This window comes from Chaetodon auriga, chromosome 19 (assembly GCF_051107435.1).
Source record: "Chaetodon auriga isolate fChaAug3 chromosome 19, fChaAug3.hap1, whole genome shotgun sequence".
Lineage (NCBI taxonomy): Eukaryota > Metazoa > Chordata > Actinopteri > Chaetodontiformes > Chaetodontidae > Chaetodon > Chaetodon auriga.
In genome coordinates this window covers 13,411,742-13,432,470 of record NC_135092.1, presented here as the reverse complement: position 1 = coordinate 13,432,470, position 20,729 = coordinate 13,411,742, and the positions used below count along the sequence as shown (strand labels likewise).

Below are 20,729 nucleotides of genomic sequence, written 5' to 3'. Positions count from 1 at the left end.
TGATGCATCTTCATATTTCTGAGAGACACAGGTAATAACAAACAAGGGAACAAATGATTTAATTCTTCTTCTAGATCCATTACAAGTATATTCAAATGTTAAAGCACCATAGCAGTATTTCTGCATATCTGAGCCCATTTACTACAAATCAATGTATACGTTGCTGCTGATAATTTGCTTTTGTGTCGCTCGTTGTTTCTGCTGTTGCATTGTAATGCAACTGAAAGTGCAAACTGGAGCGGCTTCTGTTGCATTAAAATGCAACAAAAGCAGCTTTTATTGCTGTGATAGTTGACCTATCTCTCAAGCAAGTTTTGACATCTCCACAAGTTCATATATGGAAATGAACTGAAATGAATGGCTGTAAGAAAACAGGTTCAGAGATGTACAGCAGCTTTCATAAAGGGTCAACTGCCACTGTGGAGTGGAAGACATCAGTAAATACACTACAACATGCAAAATCACTGATATGGTCACCAACGCAAACCAGCCTCATGAGCTAGGCACAGGAGCACTCATAGCACATCACTATACTCAAACAACAGGTTATGTCTATGAGCGTTACAGTGAAATGGTAAGGTCGTCTTGTTACTATAGTTACAAAGCCATGGTTCTAAGAAAAACCTTAATAAATGATCCCTCGCATACTTTCCTTTGATTGCAGTGTTGAATATTGTGTGTGAAATACCACCCTTGAAGTACATAACTACATGTCATACACGAGCTGTATAAAAACAAGGAAAGTAAACAAAATCCTGTCGGCTCAGTCATTACTATACATTGATTATGAAGTGTAGAGTCATTTATACAGATTTAGCTGTAGAGAGACAGAAAAGAAAGAAGGCTATATGTAGTTCCTTGGCTATATGAAGATGCCGCCAGGTTGCGGTGCCATCTTAAGTGTTCTTCTCAGTGACCATTCCACTTAAAGCGGGAACACAGAACCGTGCAAAGGCACCAAACGGGGCATTTGACTGATTTCATCCCTCTGTATAGATGCAGGAGACCTGGCTGGTGCACTGGTCCACCACGCTGAAGAAATCCGCTCCATGCAGTTCTTGATTAGGAGCCACATCCTGTGCTTGGCTGTACCCATCAAATCCTGCAGATGCACCCACACCCATCCACCCCCACACACACACACACGTAAACACACAGATGCATGTATGCACAGAGAGAGGTGTGAAATCCAGTGACAATAAAGGGCTCATCCTAGAGCAATTTTGGTTAGAGTCTATTTTCATTACCTGCAATGCTGGAAAAAGCTGTTTGTAAGGTGGCCACCCCATTGGGATTATTGACTGCTGGAGGGAGGCTGTCACCAAAGGCATCATCTTGCATCAGGTGACTCGAGCTGGTCCGTGCTGTGATCCCACCATATTGCGGAGGGCAGTATAGCATCTTCATCTGCCCTGCAAGCTCTGTCGCGCAAATGGGAAAGCCTCACTCTTTTATCCGTATTGTAAAGAACAATGCAATTAAAGTCTACAGCTTTTTCTCCTGACATTATACATTCTTTTGGAGCAGCAGCGTTAGACCTCATAAGTGAAACAAATTGTGCATTTCAGTCATTTCAAACCCTGTCTTTATCCCAGCAGTTAAAACTAAATTGTGTGTTTCGGAACACCTTGTCAACATCACTGTGGCTGTCATCTCCGAGGGGAAAAGAGGTGATGTCTATTTAAAGGTACATAGAGTGGAGCTGCCTGATCCTGTCTAACTAGAAAAATCACCAGCCACCTGCTACACATCATAAAGATATACTGGACGACTAATGTGCATGAGAGAAAATCTGTTCAAACAGACTGTCAAACTGCCCAGACATTTGCTAATAGGCTCTTCAGATCTGAAATCGCAATATATTCCGCTTCTGCGCGACTGTCTTCATATCTACTTAAAAAAAAAAAACCTTAAGAATACACTGACGATAAACCTCTGAGTACCTGGACTATGATCTGCTAGATCTGGAGGCTGGCTGGGGTGCTTCAGATCTCGGTTGTTCTGCAGGGACGTCCCATTGGGAGGATGCGGGAGGCAGGTGGAAGAGCAAGTCCCACACTGGTCCCCTGGGAAGAGCTGGTGAGGGGAAGGATCAACAAACCTGAAATATTTCAGACTGAAGTAAATACTCTGCTTGTGGAATTAAGGAAAAGAACAGTATATATTTTTATTATTAAAAATAACAATATCTTATTTATTGTATTCAGTGGAGCAGGCAGAGGAAATACCTGTATAATAATAATTTCCAAAACAAGAGATGTGCAATGATAGATGCAATGGTTCAATTTTAAGGTCCTTTTGAGGCTAGAATCTAATAATCTGTAAGCTGTGTTTAATATTTTACATTTTCAAAGATTGCTAAATATTTTTCACGCATTTAAAAAAGGATAACCCACTGAATAGAATCTATTTATGCAGGGGTACTGCACTGAAATGCAATACATTCCACAGGTGTTACAGGTGCTGTATATGATTCAGTATATGATATTTTCCTTAGAAAATAAGTAAGACATAATATTACACAGTTTGTATAAAGCTGTATGTAATGATATCAACTTATGTTCCAAAAAAATCAACATTAAATGCTATCATGCTCTCTTTTTAAACCGCTTACTGTGGATGTCAAACGCTAAAGAAATCAAGAACATCCAAAATCACCAACGGCATCGTCCTCTGACTGTCCTTAAATTAGAATTTTAAAGACTCAGACAAATATTGTACTTTAACAAACAACTGTACTCTGTCTTATTCCTTATTTGCCCCAGCTCCACGTAAAGGCATAATCATCAGTTAACATGCAAATAAAGCATTAATTAATCCATCCATCATGAGCTAATGACAAGCTTCACACATTCTGTGTAAATCTGACAGTCTCAGGCAAGCATTGGCTCCATTCGCATGAGATAAAAGTGTCCTCATCTCTCTCTGTCCTCAGGCAATCTTTTGCTCGCTGGAGTGACGCACATGAGATGGACAACCTGGCACGTGTTTGAAATAACCACTTAAAGGAATGTAGAAAGCTCTGTCCTTCAGTTCAGGTTCTCCCGTCTCTGCTACAACCACGTAACGAGGAAAGAATTCTGCTTTCATGAATTCCTCCGCCTGACTTCCTCAGCATGGTGACTTCCCGCACAGCTGATTTAACCCGTTATTTCATGCACAGCATAACTCTGCTATAAGAATGGGGGGGACAGTGAACTCGGCGTACAATGTTTTCTGCTCTGACTTTCAGCAGAATTTGAAAGCACATGTAAGCTACTTAACATTCTCTGCACCATACTGAAAAATATACGCCATCTCAGGTGTTTCAGTTATTGAGTTCATGACCGCAAGATTGATTTTCTGTGTTTGGCCATTGACATAAGCAGCAACAGACGCACTCTAGAGGCACTTGTGATGATGTATTACATTCTATCCTCTATACACCTGTGCAATGCAAGCTCAGTCATAGCATTTTCCAACACAATAGTGCAAGACGACTGGCTGCAATCTGTTCCTTCATCACTCTTATATCGTTTATGGATCAAGGCAGCTCCTTCTGACTCTTGTGTAAAATAGGAAAACTTGTTTAACTTCATAGAACATATTTTTTTTTCTCCAAGTCTGTCTTGTATTGGAGATCAACCCTACAGTAAATCATCACCTTATTTTTCACACCTCTATTGCTCATTTGCACAACATTAAGAAAATCAAGGGCAGTGCTCTCAAATTCACACAACTCGTGGATAAATACAGGGCATTAAACAAGTAGATTTAAATTGTCCGGTGGCCATGGCAGCTGATATCCCCGCTGTTAGGTTTCGCCAAGAAACACGTTTGCAAGCCAGAGTTTGCTGACAATATACAAGGACTGAATGGGAACCGAAAGGAATCCAAGGAAAGTGTACAGAAAATGGAAACAAGGATTTTACAATCGATTTAACATCTAGAAAAAGTAATTACAACGTCTCTCTTCTCCCACTGGACGTTAAATGGTATTTTTTTGATTTTATGATTCACTTATTGAATTCCTTAGCCGCTCTTGTCGGTGGCTATAGCATCCATTAATACCAGCGATTGAGACCAATGAGGCAAGGCGAGGTCTGCTTTCAGAGGCCAATTGTCTCCCCAGAATCCTGCAGTGAATGCTTTGGCCTACCGCTGATATGAGAACAATCGTAGCCAGTGAGGAGCCATGAGCATCTGGCTGCTCAGAGCGGCAGAAATGCTTTATCACATGCTTTGAAGTGTATAGATGAAGGGGGTGCTTTCCTATGGGTTGACCAGGGAAATGTGTTGGTGGCCATGCACAACCTGTAAAGCCTCTTTCCAGCCATAGCACCCACCCACCCACCCACACCAATAAACCCGCCCCAAAAAACAACCATTTATACTCTTTATCAGGGCACAAAATAGTGCTTTCTTTGAAACTGATTATTCTAATTATGAGCTTATAGACTTGAATCCATGACAACCAATGTTTAAGTTGATTGTTTCAGATCATCAAAAGGGAGAAAAGAGCATTTGAATCAGTCATGGCTAAAAGTTCTAACTGTGCCAATGGGAATGCAAAATGAAAAGAAAAAAAAACAAAACAGTTGGCTCGCTGAGCAAAGCTAACTGCTCCAACTGTTGACTCTTATGTTGCTGCACATGGTTATATTTCACAGTATTTCAAATAGATTCACATGAAAAGGCTTTGTTTTTTCTTCTGAATGGCTATATGCACACGCTAACACAGTATGCATTTACATACCCAATAAGAGGGTTTTTTCCACCAACATTCCTCTTACATCATGCATAAATTGAAGAATGATGAACATAGTTTGAATGATTAATTTTGTGACTATCATTTAAAATAAAAAAAACATCAGATGTACCTGTAGTTGTCTTGTAAGGAGCACAAAAGAGCCAGGTTAGGATTGGTGCAGGAGTCTTGTCCCTGTGGAGAATCTGAGGAACAGGGATGACAGACACTTCAGGGCTGTCCACCGCAGCCTAAATCTAATGGATAAATCTATTATGTGCACATGGTTGCAGGGGGATATGCTTAAGCATCTAGTTTTCATATCAAACATTTTATTGAGCCAAGGAGCCAGGGCTTAGACATACCAGCGTACGACTCATGGGACGCACCAGGGGAAGAGTTCAAGTTGTTGTCTATTCTTGCCAGAGGGGAAAGGCTTGGTTGCAGAGGGTGGATGGTTAAACAGTCTGTCAGCGTGTCCTGGGTCACATCAGCGGTGGATTTCATCTAGAAAAGTGGCACATGGGGCATAAGCATAAACAGTGCTGGCATCCTGGCAAATTTTCTTTTCATTGTTGAATTATAACACTAACAGTAGCAATACTGTGTTTGTTTTATCTACAGTATTACTTCCGTTACTCATTTACATGATGTCTTGTGCCTTTTTGCTATGATATTATGCATTGTATATTTTTGTTATGTAGGTGTTGTTCACTTTATTTGTATAGCACCTTTAATGCAAGAAATGCAGCTCAAAGGGCTTTATTACAAAGAAATAACAAGTACCAAGTGCCTCACATAAAAAAGACAAATAATGAACATAAAAAGAAAATAAATTTAAAATAAGATGGGGAATAAAACCCACTTGATAATAATAGTGAAAATAAGATAGAATAAGGCTGAAAGTTGAAGAAAGAGCAAGATAAGATAAAAATAAAACCACTGAATAATAAGATAATAGTTATTTAAAAAGTATAGAATGCATAAAACCAAGTAAAATACATTTTAAACGAAGTGCAGCAGTGCATAAGTGCAAGGCAAAGCATAAAATTTTCCAAAATGTGATTTTTTCTTAACCCTTACAAAGTGGTTTTTGTGCCGAGACCTAACCAGATCTTAATCACACTGCTGTTACAACGTAAAACTGAAAATTTAAACATTAAGAAATGTAAAGAAAAGTCATGTCGGTGGTAAAGAAACACATTTTTTTTTACATATCTGTGCAGAAACATACATGGCAACATCTATTCTGCCGACTGGGTTGGCATGAATATGACTATTGAATACGTAGCAGGAATGGTGAACTATACACAATACAAACTACTATATAGAGAGATAAATAATCAGTGTAAATACATTTAATGGCAGAATAAATGCCAGACATAAATAGCATCAAACACTGGGTTTATGAAAATATTAAGGATGCCTGTCTACTACCATCAGTACTATTTGCAGTGAATGAATGCTTATGAGGGTTGTTATGCAGTGTGTTCACTATAACTTTGGGTTTTGCTGTGGCCTTGGTAACAAACAAATATAACATGTTCTCCAGCTTGAGGATCATCACTCAAACCACAATTACATTAAACATTTATTGGAGTTTCAGATGAAAAAAGTTGTGCATGTGGGAGACTTTGTAAAATGTCACTTTTTTTAGTAACTACCCACCTTCTTTGTCTGTATCTATGGTGACATCACCCTCGGTAGGAGCTAAAGAGCATAAATCTCTAACACACGCGCAAAAATCTTAACGGCAGCACTGCAGTGCCACAACCTGAATGTTTGAGTCACCCTAAGTGGAAAATAAAGCAGGTGAAAACATATGACAAACCGCGTAATTCAGTGTATTTTTGTGTGACCTAGCTCTAATTTCTGAAAGTGGATGTATGAATTGACAGGCACGCCTGCTGGATATTTTCATCTGACTGCATGTACACCTTGACATAAGTTAATGAAAGTTTCACTTTTCTGTGAACAGTTAAGTTGCAGAGATTAACATTATGGGCTGAAGAGCACATCACAGAGAGTATATACTCAGAACCGCCCATTAATTAGAGCAAATGAAAGCACAATGACACAAAGTTTGTCAGTCAACAAACTTCACACATTCACTGAGCTGTGCACTTGGTTTACCAGTGAAAAAAAAAAGAAAGAGGCAAAACTATAAATGACGAAAGGTGTTACAGCGTGCACTGTAGTCTGTACCTTCTTCCGTAACTGTCGTTCTTTTGTAGAGTGGGATTTCACGTGTTTCCTCAAGGAGCTGGGATCAGTGTAACGCTTTGCACAGCCAGGCACCTGGCACGTATATGGCTTCTGTACAACCACAGACATATGAAAACTTGTAAGACTCCACATAGAGGCAAAGTCATGCAGAAACGCTCGCACACAATCTCTGAAACCCCATCCATAATTGTTCATGTCTGTGCAAGGCTGCCACTCACTGTTTCCAGGTGTGTACGCTGGTGTTTAGCTCTGTCACTTGAGTTGCTGAAGGCCTTGTGACATCCCGGGTGCTGACACAGGTAAGGTTTCTCCCCCGTGTGGCTACGCAGGTGGATCTTCAGATTTTCTAGCCGAGAGAAAGCCTTCTTGCAGCCCTCGAACTGTAACCACATATAGACACAGTGAAAGCGGTCAAAGCAGTCCGTTACCTCCAGGTAGCCTCAGATTAGCAGTATTTACAACATGCATTAAAAACAATGCTTGGGGTCATTGATTTGAACCATTTTTATGTTTGTGGCTGTTGGCTCCATCCAGTGTGATATTCAAAATAAGCTCTACAACACCTCCAACATGATATTGCATATGTACATGGAGCTCTGAGCTCATGAGCTGGAAGTCGCTGCAGACAAAGGCCTGCTGACCTCAGTGTGTGGGAGGGAGTGGAAGAGGAAGTACAGAAAACCTTTTGAAAGGAAAAATGACCATAATTTAGTCTCAACTGACACTCAAATAAACCCTAACTGCTCTATGCTACAGTAGTTTCATGGCCGGAAGGCAAGCAGCTATAAAGCAGAAAAGCAGCAGAGGGAGAGATAGGTGCATTTTAGTTTGATGGCAAGTTTATGTTATTTGGGCACAACTGGAACAAGACTATTGTACCACAGGACTGTATGTTTAATTATCATACAACCACACTGCTCTTAGTATCAGCCACCTCCTACTACACTGCAATCAATTTGTCAATTTGTACTTGTCATTTCAATGACCTTTATATTTGTCAGCACAATTTCGGATGCTGGTGTTAAGATGCAGTTTTACTGGAGAATGTGTAAATATAACCATGACACTGCCCAAATATTGCCTGCATGTAACTAAGAAGACAACATACCCCAAATTAAATGGCAACTGCTCTTGAACTGTTCTGATTGCAGTCACGATGCTGCTCTTTTCTGACAGATAAGTCTTACAAAGGTCACTATCAGTAAGTCAGATTCAGCCTAAGTGATACATAACCAGATTCACAGAAGCACGAATGTGGCAGAAATACATGGTTTGTTCTCAGCTGTTTTCTTTTTCTTTTCCTTTTTGTAGCTATACACTCCTGCTGCAAAATAGAAAACTGTTGTCACAGGGATACTGGGACCTTACAATAGTTCACACCGACAGAATCGTGAGGCTTTGTGCTCTCAAGTGATGCACACTTTGTCAAAAGTGTGCAAGGATTCAACTGCAGGCCATCTCCCAAAAGGTAACAGCACCCCTAAAGCAGGCTGCTGCTGGTTAAGTGTTTTTAATTGCAACATGCAAATTCTGTTTAAAACTTCAAAATAATTGTTTTTTTAAATGTGGATTTATACTTATACTTAAAACATCATATTTTAAGAAATACACTTCTGATGGTTGTGTCCCACACCAGCAGGGGTCAGTGTTCATACATATATCAGTGTATTGTCATCTGTGTTTTGAATCCTCCATCTGGCATCACCTTGACAGCAGTTGGTCGCAATGAATTACAAAAAAAAAGGGAAATCACTTCCAGTGGACTTTTCTTAATACATTTACACACATCTCAGACTGAAGGATGGCCACGTTGCATCGTACACACAACCCTGAACTTCATCTTGGGCTTCAGGAAAATACTAATACCACAGCAACCCAAACCAACAAAACAGCTCTTCTTTGCTGTGTCACAAGACAACAGTGACTTCACAGCTAAAATATGTGACTCATCAAAGCTTTTCTTTTGTAAGGTCTGGTCTTTGCTCTCCCTCTTCCTGTTCACAGGGGGTTTGGAATGTCCTTACTAAGCCTTATGGAGAAAACACACAGACCATGTCCAATTTTGTTATTTTTCCTCTAAGGCCAGATTCCTCACATACTGATACCTCTCAGTCATCACTGCCAAACCCAAATTATAATGCTTTTTCTTCCCTTTAATAGATCACCAATAACATTCCTCTGCATTCCGCCAAGAAATACTTTCTCATCCCAATGTGCCTATTTCTTGACGTCTATTCTTAAAAACTGTAACAAACTATAACAGGTTTCAGCATTTGAACTTGAATTCTTTTACAATTCATTTCATGTTTTTTGCAATTATTATGACAAAATATGCTAAATGAATGGTGGCTGTATTCTGGACATTTTATAAAAGCATAAGGTCGAGGGTTGACCAGCACCAAAGCAAACAGACTAAATTAGAATCTGAACAAAGGCAGGAGAGTAACACAGACTGAGAAATGCTTCTTCCCAAACACTTGACTTGGGTGCTCTTTCTAATTCCGCTCGATTAGTTAATGCTCCTTTATTGGGAGACGCACCAATCCTAAATACAGTTAAAAGCAAAGAATTAACAACAGACCCCTAAGCTAGAGTAGCACAATAAAAAAAAAAACAGCACAGACAGAGATAAATAGTCTTTCAGAAGCAAAGTGAACGGACAAGTGAAAACCAGCATAAAGCTAAAATACTGCCAAGACTCCGGGACTAGCCAGGGGAGGGTAACTGTGTAAGTCTCTCTCTGTCTCATGAAGCTCTCATAAAGCACGGAGGGCTTTTTATTTTGTCGCGAGGGACGTTTGGGCTGAAAAGAAAGCAGCATGGCTCCTCAGTGTAGATCAGTGTTACAGCCAACTTCTGACAGGTCCTGGCAGGTACTCACGGCCTGGCTGAACAATGACAGCTGCAGTCTGTGCCAGCAGAGTCTGTCCAGAGCCCAGTCTTACTCTGAGGTCAATTCACTCTGGACTCCACTCCTCTATGTTTCACTGGTGATATTTCTACCCTCTTTTTGCTCTTTTTGTTTCACCTGTTTCCTTATACTGTATATTTTTAGCTTTTCAGTCCCTGTCTCCTTTGGCTTGTAAATTCCTGGAGGGATGTTACATGAGAAATAGCAGCTACTTGAAGTGTTGTACAAAATGTTTCTGTGTTAACAGAAAACAAAATAAATTACACCAACCTTAATTTTGATACAAACGATATATGTAATAAACATTGAATAATTGGGACCAGACCTAAATTTTAGAGGACACTAGGTTGCTTTTCTGCAGTGGAACAAAATAATTTGTTGACTAATGCAGAATGACAGACGCTGTAATGTGAAAATGCATTCCAGGTATTAAAGCATTATTTCCTGGTGCCAAAACCAAGTCAGTTCCCTCCAAACAATTGTAAGGATGGTGTTCGAAATGTTGTCAAACCTGAAATCTTATCAGGCCTGCCCTCGGTGGCATTGGGCTTTAAGGCTTGGATTACAAGCTGCTCATGTCAGTAAATTTATTAGCAAGTTTCATTTTCATTCTATGCAAATGCACAGAATGATCAGAGCATGAATAATGCAGACTGAGAGAAAGCTGATGCAGAAACTCTTGGCCGCCTTTGCCAATAAATGATGCACATCGGGGCTTATTATTGTTTTGCAAAAAACATTCAGTCTATTTAATTAAAAAATAATGACATATAAGAGCACAATTTACACAGTTATTCTAAATGAAATTAATTGAGTTGATTTTTCAGTGTGGACATATTCAGTGCTGGAGTGGTAGCCATAATGTACAAGCTAATAAGTGCAAAGAGCCAAACCATTGCTCCACTACCTGAGGAACAACTGGCAAAATGGCAATTACATAAAAAAAACTGTCCAAAAATCCAAATTAATGTGCTGACTTACAATAACTCGAAACCTCGTGTTTGGGTTTCAAACAGTGCTTTTAAAATCTGTGATGTTTAAAACACAGTGACAGATGCAAATAGAGTCAAGGGCATGCTAACAAACTGTTCACTGTTCAATCATCATTAAACAGATTGTGAGATGACAGGTACAAGCCTGAGCCTGCCCTGTATGTTCACTGTGTAACAAGAGCTACCTCATTGTTCTGCCGCCGGCTCGCACTTCATTTATCACGCATCAGTTTATTCACCTGCCAATCATTTCCTAAGGAGAACTGGGTGCTACAGCTCGGGTTATTGCAGCATTTGAAAGAGGGGCTCTTTCAAGGGAAATTAGCTTTCTCTAAGTATTCGAGTACGTTTTCCTTCCCTATTGTTCTGTGAGATTCAAAGTTTTCATATCGAGCATTTCCTTTGTTTGAGGGGAGATACTACTGCTGAACAGGGTAAAAAAAATGTAAGTGCTACTGAAGTGGGAATTCCTGGCTCAAAACTCATTTTGAGAAAACAGCTGGTGTTGTAAAATTCAATCCATTTTTAGACAAACTCACATTAAGACAACATTTTGTATTACAAGTTTTCTGAAGTTCTATGTTTAAATATGTCAGTGATACATTATCTACTGCATAAATGTCCAGAACAGAAAGCTGAACCACACTGAACACCTAAATGTGTATTTTGGATGTTTTCTTTCCACCAGTCTGAAAGAAGACAAGTTATGTAAGCAAAATAGCCCAAAATCTCGAAATTGACCAGTGCATGAAAAAACAGTGTTTCTGCCTGTAGTGTCTCCCCAGAGGAAGCAGAAATAAACACATTCACAGACTCAAGCTCAGATCTATGAGAATATTCAAGAGAGCAAAAAGCCTGCACTCTTGACATAATGTTCAAACTTGACCTGAAGAAAATCCACACAGAATCAAAATGTCTCATTAAAGTGCAGCAGCGATAAGTATGGGCCTTTTCTCTCTTTATTCAAAATTAGCTTGTACTATAATTACTGTAGCACAAACACAAGTGCCACTTCGTATCAATTTTGTTTTTGGCAGTGGGTTGTGACCATGAATACTTTCTTCATTATTGAATGATTACATGGAACGCAGATCCATCCAACGATTTCAGCCCCATGGCAACAGAGTGTGCTTCAACTAATAAGTGAGTATTTTGGTACAAAAGGTCGACTGCAGGCATGCATGGCGTTAATAATTGACTTGTTGAAAGCAGTGACATGAGGCATGTTTGGCCAGTCGTTCGTCAATTACTCATCTAAGTCGCAAGTATTTTCCCAGTGGGAGTGAGAAAAAGACACATGAGGCGGTTAAGAGTGATGTACAAACCATACATCACTTTTAACTAGCGGCATGGCTCTGTGGATGGCAGTGTTGGCCTGTCTGTTTTTTGGTTGGTTGGTCCACTCACATTCCATTCAAAATAAACAACCACGCCAAAGAGGCACCATCAAATCAAACCACAGCTAGAAAGGAGATCATCCATCTTGGCAAACAAAGCTAGAAGTTCATTAATAATCAGGCCCATGGAAAACGCCAACTCTTTGGCCACAAATGCAGACCTGTAGAGAGCCAGACTATGGGGCATCACCTTCCCAGAACGATGGCCAAGTCTGTCAGACGGTGGCCTGGCAAACCCCCCCGCTGACAGACCCAGTAGCTACCAGAGAGCCATGCCAGATCTAAAGTGCTAGGCATCCTTTGTGCTGATTTAATAACTACATAATTGAGTTAACTCCCATGTCAATTATCACAGAGCTTTGCTAATTACCCCATGGCTAAAGTTAAGAGGAGAGCGAGACCATATTTTTGATCTAAACCCTGGCCATAAACACAGAGCACATGAAGGCGTTTGCCCTAAAAAGGCTTTTTTTCCCCCCTGGAGCCTGAGGCTTGAAAGCGTTCATATAGACGCTGTGGCATTGAATGTAACACCGAGCATTGAACTTGATGAGTCCTTGACATTCATCATGTTCCTGCTTTGACTGCATTAACTCAGCCTTGTCACAAATGAGTAAAAAACTGTACTCTGATTCAGATTTAGCTGTACTATCTGTGTTTTGTTAGAAGAGAAAGCACACAGTTTTCTTTTCTGAGAGGAAGAGAGATAAAGTATGAAAATAAGGTGGAGACTTGGGTTCTGCATGGTGTACCGTGCACTTGTTGGGTTTCTCTCCTGAATGGACCCTCATGTGGATAAGAAGCTTGTATCGGGCATTGAAGGGCTTGAAGTTGCGTGGACAGCCCACCCAGTAGCATGTGAAATCCTCAGCCTTCCTCTGGTCAACATGTAGCTTTTCTATGTGCCTTACCAGCTCCTCCTTTTGCTCATAGACTACACTGCAGTTCAACCACCTGCAGCAGTGGGCCCCATAGTCCTCCAGCTCTCCTTCTTCTTCCTCCAGCATTGGGACCTGGGGTAAAAAGCTCACCCCATGCCGCGGAGGAACCATGCGAGGCTGCATGAGAGGGTCCTGAGAAGGGGGCTTTATTTTGCAGTGACGTCGAGTGAGGTGGACGTGCTGGTGTGAGTGGTAGGGTGGTGGAGGTCCCTGTGGAAGAGCAGCTTCTTGGATAGTAGTCAACAGGGCTGGCTGTAGCTGTAGATGGGGCAGAAGGTTGTTGGCGGTTTGGCTGCAGCTCTCTGAAATCTTCTCTAGTGCCCCTCCTTCCTCTGGGAGGCACTGCTGCTCCACCACCATGTTTGCCATCTGGCTCTCTAGACCCCCTCCCTCTTCAAGCATCTGCATACGGCCACACTCTGTCTGCGGGGCCAGGGCCTGCGAAGACCCTGGCATGCTGTAGGGATGGGCCTGGGGGATGCAGCAGCCTCTCACGCCGAGGAAATGACCGTAACCTTCAGACTGGACAGGTGAGAGCGTGGGGTGGGAGCACGGAGAGCTGCGGGACCCGTTGATATAAGCCACAAGTGAGGTAGGCGAGGTGCGTATGATGGAGTTGAAATCAATACCCATCACATCTGACAAAGGCGAGGTGGAAAGAGCTCTCTTCTTAGCACGAGACTGCCTGGGACTCCCGGCATCGCCGAAGAGGTACGAGGGCAGGGAGGCAGAGGTGCTAGTGTCTCCTGATATGGTTGTGCCAGACATGGCCGTGCCAGGGGAGAGGCTGTGCTGCACACCTCCCTCACTGGCCTGTGTGGAGCACTGCGGTGGCCCCAGTGGAGGAAGCACACGGTAGCCATATGTCCAGTCATGTCTGCCACTAAACACTGACTGTGTTTCAAACAGACTCAGGGTGGTGGATGCCAGGGATTCTCTGGACAGTAAGGATCTGAAACAGATTGTTGTTATTCACTTTAGTATCACTCTTAAGCTTTAGTGAGCTCATCATCACATAATTTTATTGATATTGCCCACCTGGCATCCGTGTGAGGAATCGGCACACTGTGTGGATGTGATGGAGGAAGTGGTGCAGCAGGCCCTGCAGCATACTGCTGACCTGTGACAACAGTCATGGGACTACTGGTCACTGTCAGGTTAGCAGCAGCTGCCTGACCAAATACTTCCATGGTGGGCCCAGACACAGAGCAACCTGCTGGACACGAGCCCAATATTCAACAAACAGAATATCCATAAGGGAGATCATTTATTTAAAGTACAGGTCAGCGCAGAGCAGCTTTTATCCACATTCAACAAATCTCCACAGATCAGTTGAGAGTGTCAACACAATATTACACAACTGTCTGGAAAAGTCATTAACAAATGCAAATCAAACTCAAATGCATCACAATTAGTCTGTTTTAACTGTTTATACAGTAGATTGTGGAATTTCCCTCGCCTGCCTGAGCGGGCCAGAGACACTTTCTGCTCTGTTAATCACTAATGAGCTTTTCACCTCCTTCCACTTTTCCTCTGTAGAAATTTTAGGGACAAGTTTTATGCTTGGTTAATTATCAATAACAGGCAGAGTTTGTTTTGAGCTGGGGGGTTACAGCCTGATTTCTGCAGAGCTGAAATATAGTTCTGGAGACTAAAGTTAGAGATAGTTTTTAACCTTGTATTTACCTTTGAAGCTGTTGTTAGAGGAGCAGAGTCCTGTCTGTATGGTAGATGTCACAGTTGTGGTCGGAGGGCGATGAGCGGGCGCTTGCTGGTGTGGGGATGGAGTCTTCATGTTTAGATGTTTCCCATAGGTCAGCACCTGTCTGCGGAGGCTCAGGGTTGGCAGCACAACATGGCTTCTGTCCTGTTTCCCAGAAGCAAAGGAGTGCATGGCCCCTCTTTTCACTTTCTCCATGCCCACGGAGGGACTGAGACTGGCCCTTTGCGGGGAAGACATGGGTGTCCTGATGGATTGGGACTGGTGTCCTCTGATCATGCTCAGTGACGGGGACACGCTGCAAGGAGACACCAGGAGCTGACAACCTTTCCCACTCATGGCTGAAGCTGATTCATCAGCCTGAGCTCTGAGCTCTGAGGAAGATGATTCAAGCAGCTGCAGTTTGTAAAGTTTGCTTTACACAGGATATGACAAGCCACTGCTCATACCTAGGGAAAGATTGAAAAACAACAAAACATAAAACACATGATCCACAAATAAAGAGCGTGTTTGAATATGAATTAAAACAAATGCAATATTAAAGCAGCAAAGCAGTCTTTGTACTTTGAGTTGTAGAAACCACTCAGCCAGACATTTCCACTGCACTCCATGCACTGTCTGATTGTATCTACACAAGATTGTAAAATATACTAGACTACAAACATATAAATTAACAAATATTAGCCAACATCAAAGCTACTAATGTAAGAAAATATAATTTATTAAAACACCAGAATGATGTCTTAATGAGTTAATGATGGCTGAGTTAAAATGTTCTGTGGTACCTGCATGTTTCCACTTTTAAAGTTAAAGTTTAGCCCATAAAATCCAGTGTTCTCACTACAATCCATACAAACAGCAGCTGCTCAAGTTGATCTCTTCGGAATTTCCTCTAAAAAGTGCCCTCAAACAGTGAAAGTAAAGAAATCAAAATGAGACCTTTGCTGTCAAGTTTTTGTCCAGGCTGTTGTCGATGGCGCCTTCGCTCACCTGTTGTTGTTGTCGCGAACATGTCAGGATGAATGGCTCCTTCGCTCCGCGGGGCAGTGGGTGTAATGTGGCGGCCAGCAGCAGCAGCAGATCACATGCCGTGGTCCTCTAACACTTTGTGCACTGAGCAGAGGAGTCGATCCTCTGTTTGAACGGCGGCGTCCCGCCTCACTCCTCTGTCTCAGAACTTCTTGTCTTTCACCGATTCGCCCTTTTGCCCTTGACGCAGCGTCATGTGCACGGCGGGTTATCACTAAAATTATTTATGTTTATCGGTCTAGTACTGAAGCCATAATGCGTTGGTGCGCGCGCGTGTGTACGGACAGTCCTCAGGTGAGCGCGTGCTCCATCATACTACCGTGAAAAATATCTGAAGTGGTTAAAAAATGATTAATTCAAATTTCTTAAAAGAAAAACATCTTTTTGACGCCTTTTCCACTTAAAAAACTGTTTTAAAACGTCCCGCTCAAGCAGTAATTTAATTTAAAAAACAAGCAAATGTTAGGTGGTAAAAGATATTTAATTTGACGTATAAAATGTCAGATGCTTATACCTGCAGTGACACAGATGCCCCAGAGCAGGCTATTTTGAAAGGGGGTGAACGTGCATGAGCCTCCTGCGTCAGAGGCTTCTGTGTTCAGTTTCATTTCATGTAATGGGTTGAAAAGGTTTCTCAGTGCAATAGAAAAAATCTTTAAAATGTCTTTTGCATTTCTGAGAGACCCTTAAGTTTTTACTCTACAATACAAATTCTTTCCATTTTCTGAGTCTTCCTACCGTTTCGGTTTGAACCTCACACCAATCTACCTGCTCTGTTGCACCACTAACACCATCCTCCTCCTCCTCCTCTTCTTACCCTCCACCTCAGCTCAGACCCCACTGTTTGGCACTTTTCTCCTGGCTGCTGGAGTGTTTGCTCTGTAGATCCTGCTCCAGGTTGCCATGGAAACCAGCATGTTTATAGGAGGAGGCATGCTGGCTGTTCTTGGGAAACATGCTCTGCTCCACAATCTATAATGATGATGAACTTACAGCCCGACACACAGCATCCACCAAATGAAAATGCATGTGTAAGTAGACGATGCTGACTGCGTTGTCTTGAGTGGCTGATGACTAATTGAAGTCTGCAGTCAGTCATGACGTCTGCTGAGAATTTGCATTGATCAGAATGACGTTCTGCATTAGACTTCATTGGCTTAAGGGCTACTTTCACTGTATTATCTAAAACTGGAATCAACTGAGGATGCTCTGCTTGCCTCTGCTGTCCATAAAAGATTCCTGTTTGGACTATTTACTAAATTAAAACATTTACTTTTGCAGCAGGAAAATCACTACCTATGAAGTATTTTGGTCATTTGATGGTTTAGATTGATGGCTTGACATGTGAGATAAAAGAAATTAGAGTTTTGAATATAAAGTGGCAGTGACCTCTGGTGGGCTAACATTAAATTACTACACTCCCTAGTCTGTGAAAGCAGGTTGGGGGGCTACGTTCATGCAGTGTTTTCAGCTTAACTTCATCACAATGTCACTTTTTGCTCTAATATTCCTACTCTGATGTCTTTAGAAAGATTTCTTTATTGTCTTTTTAAAAAACAGTTATGTGCAGCAGACTCTTCCACACGCATCTGTTTTTGTGTGAAGTGTTCCCTCTTTTGCCAGCAGGGGATACTATTAGTACACCAGTGGGGTGGTTGCAGTCTGGTTCGTCGCACCATAGACTTTCAGATACAGATAAAAGAATGTGAAAAAAATGTAAAGATGTAAGAAAGGGGACAAAGTGTTGTGCTTGTGAAGGTCAGCAAGGTAAGACTGCTCCATGTTCACATGATTACATAAAATGCTCCACATCTTCCAGGGATCTTGTTCTCTTCAAGCAGTGATCCACCAGCCCCACTGTGATTTGGCCTGTTCTTGCATTGACAAAGTGAGTCACGGAGCGTTTCCAAATGTCAGAGTGTAACAGGATGGTGAAGCGTCTGAGCTCGAGGCAGAACAACAACACTGACGTAGCTGCTCGCTCTTCGACTCAACAACAAACCCTGACACTTGGAGCGGTGCTTTCATGTATTTATGCTCATACTGGGTAGCACTTAGAGTTTACAGTCCTCTTGGTTAAACTGAAACATGTCGCTTGTCTCTTGTGGTCCAAGGCCTCCTCCACGCATCCTCCGAACAGAAGCGCATTATGTTTTAAGGAAAGGATGTGAGGAGAGAAGGTCAGTGATGGGGGAAATGTTCATGTCCTTTACTTGCAAAAGTACTAATACAATATTGTAAAAATACTACAAGTAAAAAAAAAAAACGTACTAAAATAAAAGCATGTAAATATTATCAGCAAACTACTTAAAGTATCAAAAGCAAAGGTACTCATTATGCAGAAAAATGGTCCCCGTCAGTGTTTTATTATTATATTTGATGCTTTTGAATTAATATGACTGCTGCATTAATATGTATGTTGCTGCTGTAGGAGTTAAAGTTTAATCTACAGTAATGTAACATATTTTATAAGATCAATATGTTTGTCGCATCGCTGTCCTGTGAGAACCATGTGTCTCTAAAAAGCCTTTTTCAGCTTTGTGACGATGCATTTTGAAGCTAATCCAACAGGGGTTTTAAATAGTTTATTTAGCTTAAGAAGTGGGAGAATTTTCTCAACCCATAAGGGATTACTTCACACTTGAGTTGATCAGAAACATTCAAAATCAACACGTTTGGGGATACATGGTTTTCACCGGAGTTGTAATCTGAAAGTAACGAGTAACTAAAGCTGTCAGACAAATCTAGTGGAGTAAAATGTACGATATTTCCCTCTGAGATGCAGTAGAGTAGAAGTATAAAGTTGCACAAAAAGGAAATACTAAAGAAAAGTACAAGTACCTTGAATTTGTGCTTAAGTACAGTACTTGTATGCATTACATTTCATCACTTGGGAAGGTGGACTAACAGATAGAATAAAAAGGCTTAAAGAAGACCGGATGAGACATAAGTGTTGACCATTCTTAGCAGAATTGATGCTCTAATAGACTCTCCAGCACTTACAGAATCCATTTTCCCCCTCTTGGTGACAGCATCAGCACTCCTGGAAGTAGCAAAGCATTCATTCTGGTGTCAAGATGAGAGACCACGGGTGATTTCTCTTTAAGTTATATTACAATAGTCACTTAAGGTAATGCACACCCGAGTGGACCAGTGATTAATTAATCTGCTTTTGATTTGCTAATGACAGTTCAAGTCAAATACAAGGTTAGCGAAGGCTGAGTCAATTTAACTGCAGCTGCAGAGAGGACTGTGGTGAGAGTGGGAGATATCAATTTATTGGTATCATCCCTCATTATAATGGCTCCTATTAGCCTGTGGCACCTCACATACTTACTCACAGCATATTAATAGACAAATACACTGTTACACACACCCCTATATGTGAAATTGCATTAAAAGTTTCCCATAAACATTAAAATCACTCATGTTGTTTTGTAGTGTTAAATTAATGTTTTGTGAGATGCCTGAACTAAAACCTGCTATAAATAGTAGTGTGCTCATAGAGATGCAGCACTATCCACGGTACATGAAATACAGTAGGGAGAAAAGACCCATCCATCCATCTCCTCCTCTGCTCCTCCACTGTCAGTACCAACACTCAGATGAAGATGAGTGTGAGAGAGATGGGCTTCTGAACGTCTCCCATCTCCATCCATCAATCTCAGCTGACTTCTCTAATAACCTTTACGGAAAAGTGATGTCTGATGAAAAAAAAAAGGAAAGGACAGCAGGGAGCACTGGCGGCCATGTCTTCACTGGCAGGCTCTGTCTCCCTCCTCTCCCTGCTGTGTTTTCTGAACAGGATGACTCTAATAAAAGACTGCTGACACAACAGCCCCCGTGTTTAGAACTGCCGTAAGGCCACGGGCTTGTTTTTAATTTGAGCGCACGTTCGGGGATGAAGCCTAAGGACGTGGCTGTTGTAAGCTCCCTCTTTCCTTTTTGGATATTATTAACTCTGCGGCTCTGGAATCGCATCTAGGAAGATGAGGCCTGAGCGCCGGAGCATAATCTCAGCACTCTGAGCCTGCCAAATCAACAGAAATATTTCCCAAGACCTTCAGCAGCAACACAAAGGGTGAAAGGAAGCTCGGACAACAAAAGACGCGGATCACGAGTGAAAGGGAATTTAATTTAAGTGACTGAAATCCAATTAAATCTGAGTCACTCAAACATAACATGATGAGGCTCAATGACTAAGCATAAGGCATAACAATGACTCAACTTGATATAAGGCTTGCAGAGGAGAGCTTTTATCTACATGTCGAACATTTATGCTCAAGACCTGGAACCTTTTCATATGGCCACATAAGGACTGACCCTATTGATGATCAAGTAACAGAACATCTGAAGAAGCCATTAAATGTCAGTGTATGTGTTTTTCTATATGGTTAATGGATGGCATCCTACCTGATGCTATGCTATCTGTCTCATTAGTGCCAGCAGTCAAAGACGAAGCTGGTCAAATATCCAGCATAGAAGATTTAGACCAATTGCCTTGACTAGCATACTGTCCAAAGTATTAGAACAAATTCTTTCAGACAGGTGTCAAGAATACTGAACCATGCAAGCTAAGAGTATATCTGTACCCCTGCTGCTGATTAGTGGGGTCTGACAAGGTGGAAAACGGTTGTCTTTTCTCTTCAGTCTGTATATAGATGATCTTTCTAAAACGCTAAAGAATGGAAGACTGGATATATGTTGGGGGATAGTCTTATTAACCATCTGATGTATGCTGATGACTTCGTCGTCCTCCTTATAGTGCTGGCTTACAGCAACTGCTC

At 41.5% G+C, this 20,729-nt stretch overlaps 1 protein-coding gene across 3 annotated transcripts; it reads right to left on the bottom strand.

Annotated features, from left to right (window-relative positions):
• Positions 1-91: 91 nt before the first annotated feature.
• Positions 92-16,004, bottom strand: glis3 (GLIS family zinc finger 3). Of its 3 annotated transcripts, none has more exons than XM_076758307.1 (11): positions 15,904-16,004; positions 14,880-15,362; positions 14,232-14,409; positions 13,005-14,145; positions 7,171-7,332; positions 6,932-7,042; positions 5,092-5,233; positions 4,860-4,932; positions 1,944-2,101; positions 1,248-1,421; positions 92-1,102 (listed from the first exon to the last, which is right to left on the bottom strand). In XM_076758307.1, the coding sequence occupies exons 2-11, from the start codon at positions 15,250-15,252 to the stop codon at positions 981-983; spliced, it is 2,634 nt and encodes an 877-aa protein (XP_076614422.1). In that variant the 5' UTR covers positions 15,253-15,362; positions 15,904-16,004; the 3' UTR covers positions 92-980. The 3 variants fall into 3 exon arrangements, with proteins under 3 accessions (XP_076614422.1, XP_076614423.1, XP_076614424.1); XM_076758308.1 differs by having other exon boundaries at positions 14,232-14,406; XM_076758309.1 differs by lacking the exon at positions 92-1,102 and having other exon boundaries at positions 1,296-1,421; positions 1,944-2,076.
• Between the last annotated feature and the right edge of the window lie 4,725 nt (positions 16,005-20,729).